General features: G+C 43.1%; 1 protein-coding gene across 2 annotated transcripts; it reads right to left on the bottom strand.

The window, feature by feature from the left end:
- Positions 1-5,819: 5,819 nt before the first annotated feature.
- Positions 5,820-11,073, bottom strand: inhbab (inhibin subunit beta Ab). Of its 2 annotated transcripts, XM_070845418.1 has the most exons (3): positions 11,011-11,073; positions 10,659-10,968; positions 5,820-6,625 (listed from the first exon to the last, which is right to left on the bottom strand). In XM_070845418.1, the coding sequence occupies exons 1-3, from the start codon at positions 11,071-11,073 to the stop codon at positions 5,820-5,822; spliced, it is 1,179 nt and encodes a 392-aa protein (XP_070701519.1). The 2 variants fall into 2 exon arrangements, with proteins under 2 accessions (XP_070701519.1, XP_070701518.1); XM_070845417.1 differs by having other exon boundaries at positions 10,659-11,073.
- Positions 11,074-16,250: the final 5,177 nt, after the last annotated feature.

Raw genomic sequence — 16,250 nt, 5'->3', positions numbered from 1 at the left:
AGGGGGTGAGAGGTGTTGTCCATCCTCTCTGACACCTCCACCACAGACTCCAACTCAACACCCAGGACAGAACCAGCTGTGAGCAGATTAATTAACACGTCCTTACTGAATATGATCAATCAGTCTTTACTAACAGGCTATGTACCTCAGTCCTTCAAAGTAGCAGTAATTAAACCTCTCCTGAAAAAGCCCACTCTGGATTCAGGTGTATCAGCCAACTATAGACCTTCATCCAACCTTCCCTTTCTCTCCAAGATCCTGGAGAAAGCAGCAGCCAACCAGCTGTGTGACTTTCTGAACTCTAATAGTCTATTAGAGGATCTTCAGTCAGGTTTTAGAGCGAACCACAGCACAGAGACACTGGTGAAGGTTACAGACCTCCTCCTTATGGCATCAGACAGAGGACTTCTCTCTGTCCTGGTCTGGTTAGACCTGAGTCCATCAGACAGAGGACTTCTCTCTGTCCTGGTCTGGTTAGACCTGAGTGCATCAGACAGAGGACTTCTCTCTGTCCTGGTCTTGTTAGACCTGAGTGCTGCGTTTGATACCATTGACCATCACATCCTGTTACAGAGACTGGAACAGTTCACTGGCATAAAAGGAACCACAATAAGCTGGTTTAAGCCCTATTGATCAGATCGATTTCAGTTTGAATGAATCCTCTGTCCACACTAAGGTTAGACATGGAGTTTCACAAGGTTCAGTGCTTGGACCGACACTATTTACTGTGTGTTTCCTCTGGGTAATATTATCAAGAAATTATTATTAATTATTATTAATTTCCACTGTTATGCAGATGATACCCAATTATACTGATCAACAATGCCAGATGAATCCAATCAGTTGACTAAACTCCAAGTCTGCCTTAAGGACATAAAGTCCTGGATGGAGAAATAATAGTTTTTCTTGCAGGTTTATTCTGAGAATCAACCCTGATGACTCCAAATACTCTATCAGCGTCTCTCATCAGAGAGCATGTGGACTTTGGCAGAACTTCTCAAATGTAATACATTTGATTTTTTAAAATTTTGTGATGCCTGTTATACTTTTCAGCAGAATGAGTTCACATTTTAGTTTTGCTAGCAGCATGTTGATCCTCTGACTTCCATCGTCAGGTCAGAAATGTCTTTAGTTTAATACTTTGGTTTATGACTGACTAACCTGCAGAACAAATGAGCTCCGCATCAGCCTCAGATGTTAACATGTTAACACAGTTCATTAGGATGATGAACATGGTGAACATCAGCATGTTAGCTCCTTGTGGTTTTAGTAGACACTGTGTGCAGCCTATTTCAGCCCCATTTAATCTGACTAAATTGTTTAAAATCTTTAAAAGTTGTACAGTTCAAAACGGATGTATGAAGGACAAATGTTCATGGGTGATTTCTTTGGCTGAAAAAAATGAGTGATTTGCAGTGCTATGCTGAAATTGGATTGTGTTTTTTTTTTTTTTTTTAGAGGAAGATATTGGTAACAAATTAATAGAAACAGTTAACTGACTTTGTTTAAAGTAACTTAAACTAAACTGTAATTGAAAACCTAATACTGTAAATAAAAATATGGTAATGATACTGTAAATTAAATTGATACTTTTACAGTTGCTGTAAAATTTACAGCAACGTTTTTTCAGTGTTACGTTTGTTATGACTTGGTGCTATATGAATAAAGATTGATTGAGATGAACAACTGAACTCTGGCCTGATTTAGCAGCATCAGTGTGAGTGAAGCTGTGGGGGTGAATGTCTTTGAATAGCAGCAGTGAGTGTGTACACAGTGATGGAGCAGCAGTTTTGTAGTGGAGGTGGTGTCGAGGTTATCAGGCCTTCCCTCGGCTAACAGCACTGACGTGTCCTGCAGCCTGCCCACACACGAAACATAGATCCTTCAGTTTGACTCACATGACGATCCTCCACCTCTCATCATGTTTCTCTGGATGTCTTCCCTCCTCGCAGCTCGTCTGCACGTTCACACCATCGCTGCCTCCATCAGAGCACAGAAAAAGTCATCACCTGCAAAAATAAACCTGCTCTTCACAGTGATGTCACAGGACACGTAAGGCTTCTGATTGGTTGTTTATATGAAGCACTTGAAAAGGCAAATTCGAGGTGACCTCATCTTTATTTGATTTTTCTAAACATTTATATATAAAACAGCAACATATAAAGAAAAGCAGAGCACCAAATGTGACCAAGGAAGGCAACAAAAACAATATGTGAGGCATCTGTGCAATATTGGACTACTGTTGTATATATCAGCACCTCTTACTGCTTATCTTGCTCTTCCGCTTATAAAAAACAATGATGGTGTGTATTTTTTACTGTACTTTTCCCATATTCTGTACTACAAGTATCTATTTTATATTTTCATATTTCATATGCACATTTCTTGATTATGCACCTTTATGCCAAGGCAAATTCCATGTAATGTGAAAATGTGATTTTGGATAAAAGACAGGGAGTAAAATTCAAGTAAAACTTTGACACTTGAGAGCTAATGGTGGGAGTTTTAACTTGCTATATTGTAGCTTAGTAAAACATATTCCAACAACATTAGATTGGCACAGAGGCACATGTCCGTCATATAATCAATAAAAGATTTTACTCTTGTTTCTCATTTCCTCTCGATTCTTCTCACTTCCATTTTAATGTTGCTAATGTCAGTATAGTGTCAGTTTAATGGCGTTGAGTTGATTTCTATGATTTTAATAATAATCGGTGATCTCCCACCCAAAAGTGTTTCACTGTACACTGAGCAACACTGGATTTGGACAGTCACATCAATTTCAGACTTAAAATGACAAGCAACAGTAGCAGAGAGGTTACCAGATTTATCATTAGACAGCAGTGATATGATCAGGGAGGTAATGGCAAAATCTGGTTGGTTTGGAGAAAGAGTGAACGGCCATAGTCAGCTCATTGAGTGGGAGTGAAAGAGGTAAAACGTGAATGAGTGAGTTAAAATTGTTGTCCTGATTGAACTTCCACTCAGCTTCATTTGTGAGTGTTTTCTGATAGAAATTCTTTACTTCTTGATACACTGAACGGCCTTCATCATCACTTGATTTCATGTTTCTGTGATCAGCACATTTCTGTGAAATCAATAATTAAGACAGAAGAAGTCAAATGACTTCAGCTGTATTTAATGGCTCACTCATATTGAATGAAAATCCGTTGGAACAGGGTTCAGACTAAAGCTTGCAGCGCAGTGACCCCCTTTCCCCTCCAGTTAAACAATGCAGTGACCCCCTTTCCCCTCCAGTTAAACCAGTGCAGAGACCTTCTCTCTCCTCCAGTTAAACCAGTGCAGTGACCTCCTCTCCTCCAGTTAAACCAGTGCAGTGACCCTATGTCTCCTCCAGTTAAACCAGTGCAGTGACCCCCTGATGGCGTCTGGTGTCCAAACAATTCTCCAATCTTAGCGTCTCTGGATGTTTCCGCCTTCGGGATGAATGAACTCTGACTGTTTGCTCGCTCTCTTCCTGTCCGACTGATCACGTTTTAACTTGAATGTGAATGAACTCTGAGTGTTTGTGGACTCGACCTGTGTCCAGGTTCATGTTCGTACACAAACAGTTTATTGATGATGATGATGGTCATCATTATGATGATGCAGATTTAAAGGTACTGTACAGTAAAAGCAGTGTGGCAGATGACAGTGATTGCAGGATGGATTGTTCTTACCGGTTTCCTGTTTAACTGGATGTGCTGCCGCTCTGACCAGTGGAGGAGGTTCTACTGTGGTGCTGCAGAGTTCAGGTCTCTGTCAGCTCAGCAGAAACCACAAACTGACTTTTTCAGTCAGCTTGAAGTGACTGAATCCTTCAGAGCTGTAGGATTCATTCATGTTTCCATAAACCGCCAGCTACATGATTGAATCAGTCTTCAGTGCCTGTATGACAGTGGGGGCCTTTTCCTGTATTCTTCAGTCTGTGTTTGTGTTTGAGGTTGTGAGCCTGAAGTCTGTTGGAGGTTTGTGGGGATGCTGTTCATTAATCCTTTTATTATTCATTTGCTTATTCTGTCTGTACGATTTAAAATTGACTGACACTCTGACCACCAAAGACCATCAAATCTCTCTGAGCTGACACTGATCACTGACTAGAATCTATCCCAGCATGCACTGGGTGAGAGGTAAAGCACACTTGGGCAGGTTGCCAGCCAATCAAACAGGTCTAACACAAAGGCAGCCAAGTTCATGACATCTGAGTTTTGAACATTTGATTTAAATGAGTGGAGCAGGTGTGTGTCCTCAGTGTGCAGTGTTGAGATCACATCTGATGAATGGGTTGATAAATGATTTTAATGTATTTCAGGCTGTTCTCAGGGAATTTGTCTGTTAGTGCGATGTGCTTCCCAGAGTGAGCTTTGTGTTTGCCTCACCAGCCGCCTTAGAGTGTCTTAGATCAACTTGTTGACTCAGCAATGTATTTGTAGGTCAACAAACAAACAGAGCATCACTGTGCCGGTTGTCAGTAGCTGCCCCGCTTCGCTGCGACCTGCAAAGGTTTAACTTTACCAGCTCGTGTGGAGAAGTCTCTTAGTCTGTTGCTCCAGTTTTTACCTGCAAACAAAGAGCTAATTGTTAGGTTTCTACACTCTACTTCACTCTTACTGCCTTTGAAGAATAAACATCACTTAAGCAGGATGCAGAGACACCAGCTGGCTTAAAACAGACACCAAGAGGCAGTCATCATAAAACCACAAAAAACAACAAAAACTCACCAAACAACTCATCTGCACACAAAAATCATCTGACCTGAAACCCTTTCTGAGCTTCAAATTTAAACTGAGCTTTTATCAACATTAACTAACTGCTTTACATCACTGTCTGTCTGCCCCCAGACCATCCCAGCAGTACGTTGTGTAGCAGCTGTGCCGACCGTCATCTACTGTAGGTAACACACTAACTATGGACAAAGACCTCAGACAACACGGACTGGCCCTTTCATGTGATAAACAGCATTAACTCCAGTTAAAGTGTCCATGATGTCTTAGCAGTGACATGCTTGTCCTGATGGTGGCACTAGAAGTTATTAAAATGTAAAAGGTTCATTCTCTGCAGGTGTTTAGACATCCATCTCCTTATTTAGAAAATAAAGAGACTGAATGATGACAGTTTGTTTAATGATGAAGCTACAAAAAGGAAAAAGCAAATAAATTATATAAAGTTGGCAAAAATATTTCTTATTGTTTCACAATGAAGCAACAACCACAAAACTGATTGAAACGTTTTTTCAGTGTTTTTGTTTCACCCGTTAAATTGTTTTTAGTAATAATACTCATAGCTCGATAACTGACACTTCGTTCAGTTTACTCACAGTTTGTTTCTATTTCAGTGAACCAAACTTTCATTATCTGTGTCGACTGTCTTTGGCTTTCTTCTGAATCTGAACTCTGCCAGGAATGTTAAAAATATCAACATTCAGTGTATTTCTTGCGAAGTCTAATAATAATGATAATAATAATCAATGTTTGGCTCCAGCAGCCAGTTGTACAAATTTTGTTGATGTATCTCGGCATCAGAGATCTTTACACTGGTTGAACCTTCAGTAAACAGTCGACCACATTGGAAACGATCCTCTCATGTTTTCTAGAACAACAGAAAACAACAGACAAACTGCACATAGAAATGTAGACGGATAAATTGTTGCATAGTATTCTCAGGTCATTCCAATGTGGAAAAGAGTCTCTCCCAATAAGAAACACCCATAAGGTCACTAAACATAAATACTTTATCGTTACTGGGAAAGTGCTGAAGTGATGCTCTTCCTGCAGGAAGCAGGAAGGGTTTTTAATGTTTTTACAAGTGTTTATGAGTGTTTATGAGCAGCCGCACTCCTCCACTATCATGTTTTCGATGTCTTTCTTGATGATCTTCTGCTCTTCGTTGTAGTAGAGCATCGACATGGCGCGCAGCCTCGTCGGCACACAGCATGACTTGATGTTTTGAAATGGGCTGTAGCCCCTCATACGATAATGATTGATGACTGTTGAATGGAAGGAGAGAGAAGAACTGCTAATGCTTGCCATATGGTTTGGACAGTCACCCTCACAGTAGTTGGCATGGTAACCAGACGGAGCGATAATCCAGTCATTCCAGCCAATGTCTTTGAAGTTCACATAAAACTGTCGTTTGCAACAAACGTGTATTTTCCCATCGCACTCCAGACCTCGTTTGACTCGTCGCTGAGTGGCCTCCTCTCGAGCTCGCAGCACCATCATGAGAAACGGTCGGTGTGACTGACCTCGCCCTCCACCTCTCTCGCCGTCAGCAGGCACCAGGACGGGTGTGGCTCCAGCCTCGGCGCATAGCGGGCAGGAAACCCGCAGGCTGAGCGTGCTGCTGCCGCCATCCAACAGAGTCTGAATGCTGCGAGAGACGGTGAGGGTGTGCCAGCCACTGCGACGAGTGTCCACCATCTTCTCTGAAATACACTCCTCCTTCTCCTCCTCATTGTCATCATCATCATCCTTGTGATGAAGCTGCAGCAGCCGCAGCATCACTTTACCTTTCAATCGGTTTCCCTTCGACACCCTCAGGAAGATCCAGACGTTTGCCTGTTCCACCATAGACGAGCCGTCACCGTCCCAAGTGATGTCAAAGGTCACCATGTTGGGTGAGTCTCCTGCAACAGAGAGCACAATTAGCATGTTCACAGGAATTAGCCACATCCATCAGTATGAACCAGTGCAATCAATCAATCAATCAATGAGAGAAGCACAGAAAGGCTCCGGGGAAGATACCAAGGTAGTAACAGACATTAAGCGGACATGAGGCATAATGATGGAGAGGAAGAGGAGGAGAGAGGAGCCCAGTGCATCATGGGAGTCCCGCGGCAGTCTGAGCCTATAGCAGCATAACTAGGGGCTGGTCCAAGACCTGATCCAGCCCTGAACTATAGGCTTCATCACTAAGGAAGGTTTTTAGTCCACTCTGAAATGTAGAGAGGGTGTCTGCCCCCTGAACCCAGACTGGAAGGAGGTTCCACAGGAGAGGAGCCTGATAGCTGAAAGCTCTGGCTCCTGCACTACTTTTGCATTGATAAATAGAAACATTTATGTTAATGTTGTTAGTATGAGTCTGTACTGGACATGCAGGAAATGTGTCTATTCAGGTTTCATTCTGTGACATCCATCTGACAGCTCTATTATCAGGTTCCAGTGACGTTCTTTGTCAGTGGAAACCACAAAAATACCAAAGCAACAACAGAAACCCTCTGACTCCTGGAGACGATAAAGACCTTCAGGTTTTGTCTGTCAGTCAGTGAGGAGAAACATTTTTGTTTGAAGAGCAGCACCTGAAGAAAACTTGTTTCTATGTGAACCTGCTGGTTTTCCTCTGAAGAGAACCATCATCAACATAAAGAAACGGTGACCCTACCGCCTGATCTGACTCCCCCAACCCCCCTGCTGACCTCCCCCTCTGTCTTTTTCTTCCTGTCATCTGACTTAATGAACAAAGAAGATGTCATTAAGAATAAAAGCATGAATGGAGCCACTCTAAATATACTTGATATGAGCTGAGACTAAAAAAAGAAAAGGCCTGGATTCAGGGAATGTTGTTAACAAGGCCACACACACACACACACACACACACACACACACAGTGACACACACAGTAACACAGACACACACTCTTTGTGCAGGATAATTACTGAGGCCCAGATTTGTCTGAATGAGATTATTTACGGCCTGAGATCACTCGGTATGCACCCCCCCTCCCCACCCTGTTACTGTCCCCTCATCTCGAGCCTTTGAGGGACCTTTTTAATTGAAGATTCCTCTGAAAGAGAAAACTATTTATAGCACAAAGCCACTCTGTACATTTATGTAAGCAAAGCAGTGACAGAACGGCGTGATTGGTCACGAGCTGGTTCACATCCACAGAAAAGTTTGTCATCATCAGCGTATTTCAGAGCTGAACCTCCTCTCAGATCGTCTCTGTGAAACTTAAGCTGTTGGGATGACATCTGGTTTGAAAATGAACATCAAAGTCAGTGTGTCCAGGCTTTAACTATGATGAAGTGATTCACTATTGATTAAATGATCACCCCTGGAATGAATGGATGAATGAAAGAATGAATGGTTTATTGATTAGATGGATGACTGACTGAATTAATGGACGGATGGATGGATGACTACTTGCTCTTCTGATCATTTACAGACAGTGTTTCACATCTGTTCTTTCCATATTTTAATCAGAAACTCACCTTTCGCTTTACTGTGTGAAAAAATACAAACAGCTAGAACCAAAAATAGAGTTGACAGAGACAGAGGAATCAATAGAATCAATCCGTGTGGCTGCTAATACATTGTGAATGCGGACAGTCTTTGAATCTTTTGGATTTTTGTGAATGAGCTGATAAAAGAGAACAGGAAATCACCTGTAGTGCAGCTGATGATCAGTAAACCTCAGAAGGAGGAAGACACATGCTTATTCAGGCTATGTGCAGATTAAAAGCTCCCCGATGTTTCTGTGTTTTTTTCCAATTTTTGGGTAAAACTTTGCTATTTCTCGTTGCCCCCTAATCAGCCAGTCAAACTGGTTCATGCTGGGAGGTTAATCATCAACAGCTACATCTGTGGAACTTGACACAGACGTTTAGGCATACACGTACCTGTGCAGAGCTCTATAACATGTAACTGTCAGTCTATAACATGTTACTGTAACTCTGTTGCTCTGTAACATGTCACTGTAACTGTCAGTCGTTACTGTAACTCTGTCAGTCTATAACATGTTATTGTAACTCTGTCCGTCTGTAACATGTTACCGTAACTGTCAGTCGTTACTGTAACTCTGTCAGTCTATAACATGTAACTGTAACTCTGTCACTTTATAACATGTTATTGTAACTCTGTCCGTCTGTAACATGTTACTGTAACTCTGTCAGTCTATAACATGTAACTGTAACTCTGTCAGTCTATAACATGTTATTGTAACTCTGTCCATCTGTAACATGTTACTGTAACTGTCACTCTATAACATGTTACTGTAACTCTGTCACTCTATAACATGTTACTGTAACTGTTCGTCTGTTACAGGTTACTGTAACTGTCAGTCGTTACTGTAACTGTTACTCTATAACATGTTACTGTAACTGTCAGTCGTTACTGTAACTGTAACTCTATAACATGTTACTGTAACTGTCACTCTATAACATGTTATTGTAACTCTGTTTGTCTGTTACATGTTACTGTAACTGTCAGTCGTTACTGTAACTGTAACTCTAACATGTTATTGTAACTCTGTCAGTCTGTAACATGTTACTGTAACTGTCACTCTATAACATGTTACTGTAACTCTGTCACTATAACATGTTACTGTAACTGTTCGTCTGTTACAGGTTACTGTAACTGTCAGTCGTTACTGTAACTGTTACTCTATAACATGTTACTGTAACTGTCAGTCGTTACTGTAACTGTAACTCTATAACATGTTACTGTAACTGTCACTCTATAACATGTTACTGTAACTCTGTTTGTTACATGTTACTGTAACTGTCAGTCGTTACTGTAACTGTAACTCTAACATGTTACTGTAACTCTGTCAGTCTGTAACATGTTACTGTAACTGTCACTCTATAACATGTTACTGTAACTCTGTCACTATAACATGTTACTGTAACTGTCAGTCGTTACTGTAACTTACTCTATAACATGTTACTGTAACTGTCAGTCGTTACTGTAACTGTAACTCTATAACATGTTACTGTAACTGTCACTCTATAACATGTTACTGTAACTCTGTTTGTCTGTTACATGTTACTGTAACTGTAACTCTAACATGTTACTGTAACTCTGTCAGTCTGTAACATGTTACTGTAACTGTCACTCTATAACATGTTACTATAACTCTGTCACTATAACATGTTACTGTAACTGTCAGTCGTTACTGTAACTGTTACTCTATAACATATTACTGTAACTCTGTTGCTCTGTAACATGTTACTGTAACTGTGTCACTCTATAACATGTTGCTGTAACTGTCACTCTATAACATGTTACTGTAACTCTGTTGCTCTGTAACATGTTACTGTAACTGTCACTCTATAACATGTCACTGTAACTCTGTTCGTCTTTTACATGTTACTGTAACTCGCTCCGTCTATAACATGTTACTGTAACTGTTCGTCTGTTACATGTTACTGTAACTCTGTCGCTCTATAACATGTTACTTTAACTGTCACTCTATAACATGTTACTGTAACTCTGTTCGTCTTTTACATGTTACTGTAACTCGCTCCGTCTATAACATGTTACTGTAACTGTTCGTCTGTTACATGTTACTGTAACTCTGTCGCTCTATAACATGTTACTGTAACTGTCACTCTATAACATGTTACTGTAACTCTGTCGCTCTATAACATGTTACTGTAACTGTCACTCTATAACATGTTACTGTAACTCTGTTCGTCTTTTACATGTTACTGTAACTCGCTCCGTCTATAACATGTTACTGTAACTGTTCGTCTTTTACATGTTACTGTAACTCTGTCGCTCTATAACATGTTACTGTAACTGTCACTCTATAACATGTTACTGTAACTCTGTTCGTCTGTTACATGTTACTGTAACTGTCGCTCTATAACATGTTACTGTAACTCTTAGTTTGTGGAACAAAATCTAAGCTTCATGTTTCTGATTGGCTGGTAGACTCACCTGGCTCGGCGAAGGTGATGATTTCGGATCGTGGCTCAGGTGGCGTTGATGCCTTGGGACCCTTACCGTCCTCCTGGATCTCCACACTGCCGTCTTCGGTCACGTGGCCAACGTGCAGCTTCTTGATGGCATTGAGCAGTGCAGCGCGAGGGACTGGCTGCGTCAAATTGGGCCGAGTGCTCAGGTGCAGCATGTTGAGGATGTGACGCTTCACTGCTTCCACCATGTCGCTCTGTCCGCCCAATGAAGATGAGTTTCTCCTCATCTGAGACAGGAAGCAGGACGGACAATCTGAGGACAGCGTCCCCTCCTGGAGCTGAGACGTCACATCGACCTCTGGAGCTGGAGAGACCATTGGTGAGGCGTCAACAAGAAGAGTGACAGCCACGAAGAACACAGCAAACAGAGAGAACATGATGGGTTCTGACTGATGCTTCCGCAGTGACAGTAGAGTCAGAAGACTGCCAGGGTAGTGAGTGTCAGGACAGTAGAGGAAGAACCAGGAAGCAGCTGGTGAACAGTTTAAGATCCTTCAGATCACAGTAGAGACAGTAGAGTCAGACAGTAGAGTCAGTAGAGTCTCTGAGGTGTTGGAAAGAGATATGACAGAAAAAGAGCTCAGCAGCCAACAGTGAAGTCAAAAATCCTCAGACTGTTAGTAGATTTTACAGAGTAGCGTGCTGGTGTTCTGGTCCTCAGTCTGGTCTTTGAATCTGGTCCCATTTCAGTGTTATATGTCTGGTCCTGATGTATCCAGTCCTGATGGTTCTGGTCCTCTGGGGTCCTGATGGTCTGGTGGTCTGAGCTCAATGGACACTGTGTGCAGGGTCACTCTCCTCTCCCTTTCTGCTCTGTTACTGCAATTATACCTCTCTGCCTGTTTAATCCCTCCCTCCATCCAGAGGTATTTCCCTGTGAGTCACACACACACACACACACACACACACACACACACACACACACTGTGAGTAAAGTCTCTCAGAATATCTCAGGACTGTTTGTGGTGTTTCCTCCTGGATGAACGTCACGACAGAAGAGGAGGAGGAAGGAGGGAAGAGGTGGAAGAGAGTGTGTCCCTTAATCATTCATACCACACACACACCACACACACAGTGATGACTAAGTGCAGCGTCATCATCACCTCACGTGGAGGAGCAACTGTCGGTCTGAAATGAATTTTTAGCTGGAAAAATGAGGGTTTGTTGTCATAATCATAGTCCTGAACACAGCAGATGGAGCGTGCTCAGAGCAGACCGTCAAATGCGCACACACACACACACACACACACACACACACACACATAGTGTGACATCAATGCGACCTCTGCTGGTGGAAGTCAAGTATTACAGCATCCTCCTCACCTGAGCTGTGTCCTCTTACTCACCCTCTGTCTTTGTGTCTGTCCCAGTAAGATGAAAAAACACAGAAACTCTCCTTCCTCAAGTTCAACAACTCCAACTACCTGGCAATTACCATCGTCGTTAACATCCCCATACCCACCCCAAAATAGGGTTGATTCAAAAAATCAAACACAAAATTTCCTGCAGAAATCTGACATCCATGCCCCCCTCAGCCCTCAAAGCCTCTCTTGCCACCAAAATGTCTGCCTCTCCTCCCCTGCTGTCCGATAATCTCTCCGATCTCATTAACTACTACAACACCACACTCTCCTCCTGTCTAGATCAGGTGGCTCCCATCAAAACCAAAATTGTCTAATTAACACACTCATTTCCCTGGTTCACGCCTGAACTCCACCAAATCAAGTTGCGCAAGCGCCAGCGAGACTCCACAAGAAAACCGGATAAACAGCACATCTCCAAGCCTACAGTGACCACTTCTACCAGACATTCTGGCTCCAACAACCCCATGGTCCTCCTCTCCCCAACAAGCACACTCCCCCCCAACCCCAACCCAGAGACAGCACCCCCACAACCTTCAAAGTCAGTGAGTGCAATTCTTTACATTTTTTCAAAATAAAATCAACACCATTTACAGCAGCTTGACCACCTGCACCTCCTCCACTGCTCTGTCTCTCAGGACATCACCCAGGGCATCAAAATCCCTCTCCTTACACAGCCCTCCATAATCAGGCGCCTGCCTACTTCACTGACCTGCTCTACCACCCTCCTTCCCCCAGCTTCCGGTCGGGGAAGGTGGAACAAATGATGTTGTGGTAAAAGGAGAAAGAGAAAGCAAATTCAGCTTCTGTGAGTTCTTTGGAGCTGGTAGGAAGTGGCTGTTTGAGTTCAATGGGGTGAAGTGGAGTTTGCAGGTTCCTAGGGATATGAGGATTGGATGAGGATGGGTGGATCACTTGAGCGAGGTCTACGTAGTTACCGTTGAGAATCTGTTACCTGAGCGTGGGTGACATGGGGGATGGTCGGGAGGATGCAACTGGGCGTACTGGGGGTAAGGCAGTGGATAAGGTGCAGCTACGAAGATGCGGAAGATAAGAGGGAAAAGCAGTGGGAACAGCTGCAGGTGGAGCCGTACGGAAGAGGGGTGTGTTTGAACTAGTAGGGGTAACATTAGCAACATGTGGGTTATGGGGAGGAGGGGGGTAAGTTTAGGGAAATTGAGGGAGAAAAGAAGAAACACGGGGAAACACAGGGTTTTGGCCAATGGCAGACTGCTGTGGTGAGGGTAATCTGTGCTGAGAAGGCTGGTGTGGCAGAAGCAGCCACACAGCTGAAGTGACCACAGAGGAGGAGAGGAAAGGATGCTGGGATGGAGAGATGCATGTGCTTAGGTTGTGAGTGAAGGTTGAGGGGAAACAGAGGGTTGAGGAACCTCTGAAACAGGGAGAAAGTGTGCAGGGTTTAATCTGATCTGGTCTACAGAGAGGGCTGATGTGGGGGTGGGGCTTCTTCGGTCACGGAATGCGTTGTGACATCACCAGCGTTGCCGCGGATGTGATGCTGGAAACCCAGAAAGGCTCAAGATGCATGGAGAGGAAGAGTGTTGATCTGATGGGAGTCTGGCCCTGTGGTCGGAGCAGTGAAAAGGAATGTTGCGCTGATTGAGTGCTTGCTTCAGGTCCACTGGGAGATGTGTGGAGTTGAGGGACGGTCTGAATGTTGGCGAGGTGTGTTCGTGTGTGGAGGCTTCGCCTATCGTTCGACTGCCTGGATGTCATGCTGGTGTGGGGCAAAGGTCTGACAGCGTTGGAATCGTTGGAGGTTGAAAGCCACAAGCAACGTGGAATATGGGCAGCTGAGTGCAACTGGGTTTGCTTAAAAGTTGAGATGTTAGGTGATGGAGAAGACTCCAAAACTAGTTAGCTGATCCTCGAACGGATCGCTGTCTGAAGGGTTGAGAAAAAGCTCCTGTTCCATGATTGTGATGCACGTTTGTCACAAGTCAAGCCAAACTGAGTCAAAGGGGGAGGAAACAGATATGATGAGCTTAAATACTTTGGAGGTGTGATCATTGTTCCCGAACCTACTTCTAAAACTTCATTATGAGACAGCTCAGAGAGACATGACAGCATGAAATCACATGACAGATAGACAGTGTGACATGTGATTACATATGATCACATTGATTGACATGTGACCACATGCGATTTCACATAATATATGATTACATATAACATGTGATTACACCGAATTACATGTAATTACATATGATCTCATGTAAACACACAGATCACATGTAATCATATGTAATCGTGTATTTAATGGATGGATGTTCCGGTGATGCAATGTCTCACTGTGAAGGTTGCGTGTCCTCTGTGGGACAGCAGCGTCTCTTTCTCCTAATCTCGTTCACGTGTTATAAGCATGTTTCTAAATGATTAGTCTGGTCATACAAGTCGTTTGAATATTAAAGAAGCACTGTGACGTTTCAACAGTTTTGTGGGAGAGAAGAAATCATGCAGACAGACTTTATCAGTGATGAGTAACAGTTTTATGAGTCACATGAGAGCAGGTCTGTCATCAGTGTCGACCTTTCTGCTATTCTCAACATCACTCACCCTTCCTGCCAAAAACAGACAGACTATTTTTTACAGTGCAGTGTGGGAGTTTAAGAGTGGCTTCTTCAAGTTTAGATGTCAGACACCTGTGGATGATCTACATGTGAGCTGAAGAGGAGCCACAGCAGGAACAGCTCAGTCATTGTTAGAAGGTTTTTCTCATGTTACATGTTGCACGAACATGTACCATTGATGGTATGTATGCTATCCTTCAGTCAGCATTCTATCTTCTAGAGTCCACTTTGTCTGGACAACTGTTCGGTTCAATGAAAGGTCATGTCCATTTTTATGGTACCACCTCACATACCTGAAACCAGATATTACTTGTAGAATCCTATCAATCAATCAATCAATCAATCAATCAATCTTTATTTATATAGCACCAATTCATAACAGCGTAATCTCAAGACGCTTTACATAAAGAGCAGGTCTAGACCAAACTGTTGAATTAAGAGAGAGACCAACGATTCAGGAATTCAACATGAAGGATTCAAGAATCCCCACAGAGCATCAGATATTATATTAGGACACAGTGGAGGAAGAACTCCCCTTTAACGAGATGAAACCTTGAACAGAACCAGGCTCAGAGGGGGGGCTTTCTGTCAGGGTCTGTGTTGGGTGGAGGTTGGACAGAGAGAGAGAGAGAAAACAGCAGTGATAGCACTGACAGTAGGAATGTGACTATATATGTGGAAGCTTTACTTTGTATTCTTTAGTCTCTCATCTCTACCTGTGATGTTAGACTCCGAGCTCGTACAACTACATAAACCTCTTGAATCTTGTTGTCATCTCTTCATTTAGAACAGCCACAAAAATGCATCCCTACAGTCATTTATTTTACAGTAATGAGCTGGCAGGCAGGTGTGCTGCAGGTACAGGTGGGTGATGGCACATGAAGGTCAAAAACCAAAGGACACAGTGAAGGAACCAAAGCTGTGGGCTGGTTCCTGTAGAGAGACTGATGGGCTGAGAACAGCTAGGAACAACTGAGAACAGGTGAGGACAGATGAGAATAGGTGAATGAGGACACCTGGTGGACAGGTAGGGGACAGAGTGGGTGATGCATCTCCTTCATCCTGTTTTCAAACGGTATTGAGTTTGTTGTGAGGAAGGCTTTTCCTCCTCCTCCTCATCAATGTCAGCTTTAATGTTTTCAACAAAGAAACAAATGATTAATTCCAACCTGCTGCCCTGCTGTGATTGGCTGCTCCTGGGGATAAGGTCATCAGCCACTAAGCTGTTTTTTCATTTCTTCTGAACAAACTTTTTCTCCTTTTTTTCAACCTGGAGCTGAAGCTTCAAAACCAATCAGCTAATTCTATCTGACCAGCTGTTTGGTGATGTCACCACTCAGCAGTATTACCTCACTTCCTGTTGTTTACTGTGCATAATCTGCAGATGGATTTAGTGTTGATCCACCTGAACACTGGGAGGATTCACACTGAACTGGACTAGGGATAATGATCCTCACCTGAAACTCAATAAAACCACAAGGTTCCCTGAAACATCCAATCAGCTGACAGAGCGCTGTCACTTTAAGCCCCGCCCCTTCACACACATACACACACACACACACACGCACACACCCCTCCCCCTCCTCTCTCTCTCTCCCGGTG

This window comes from Pempheris klunzingeri, chromosome 15 (assembly GCF_042242105.1).
Source record: "Pempheris klunzingeri isolate RE-2024b chromosome 15, fPemKlu1.hap1, whole genome shotgun sequence".
Taxonomy (NCBI): Eukaryota; Metazoa; Chordata; class Actinopteri; order Acropomatiformes; family Pempheridae; genus Pempheris; species Pempheris klunzingeri.
The sequence above is the reverse complement of the archived record's forward strand: the minus strand, read 5'-3'. Positions and strand labels throughout refer to the sequence as shown.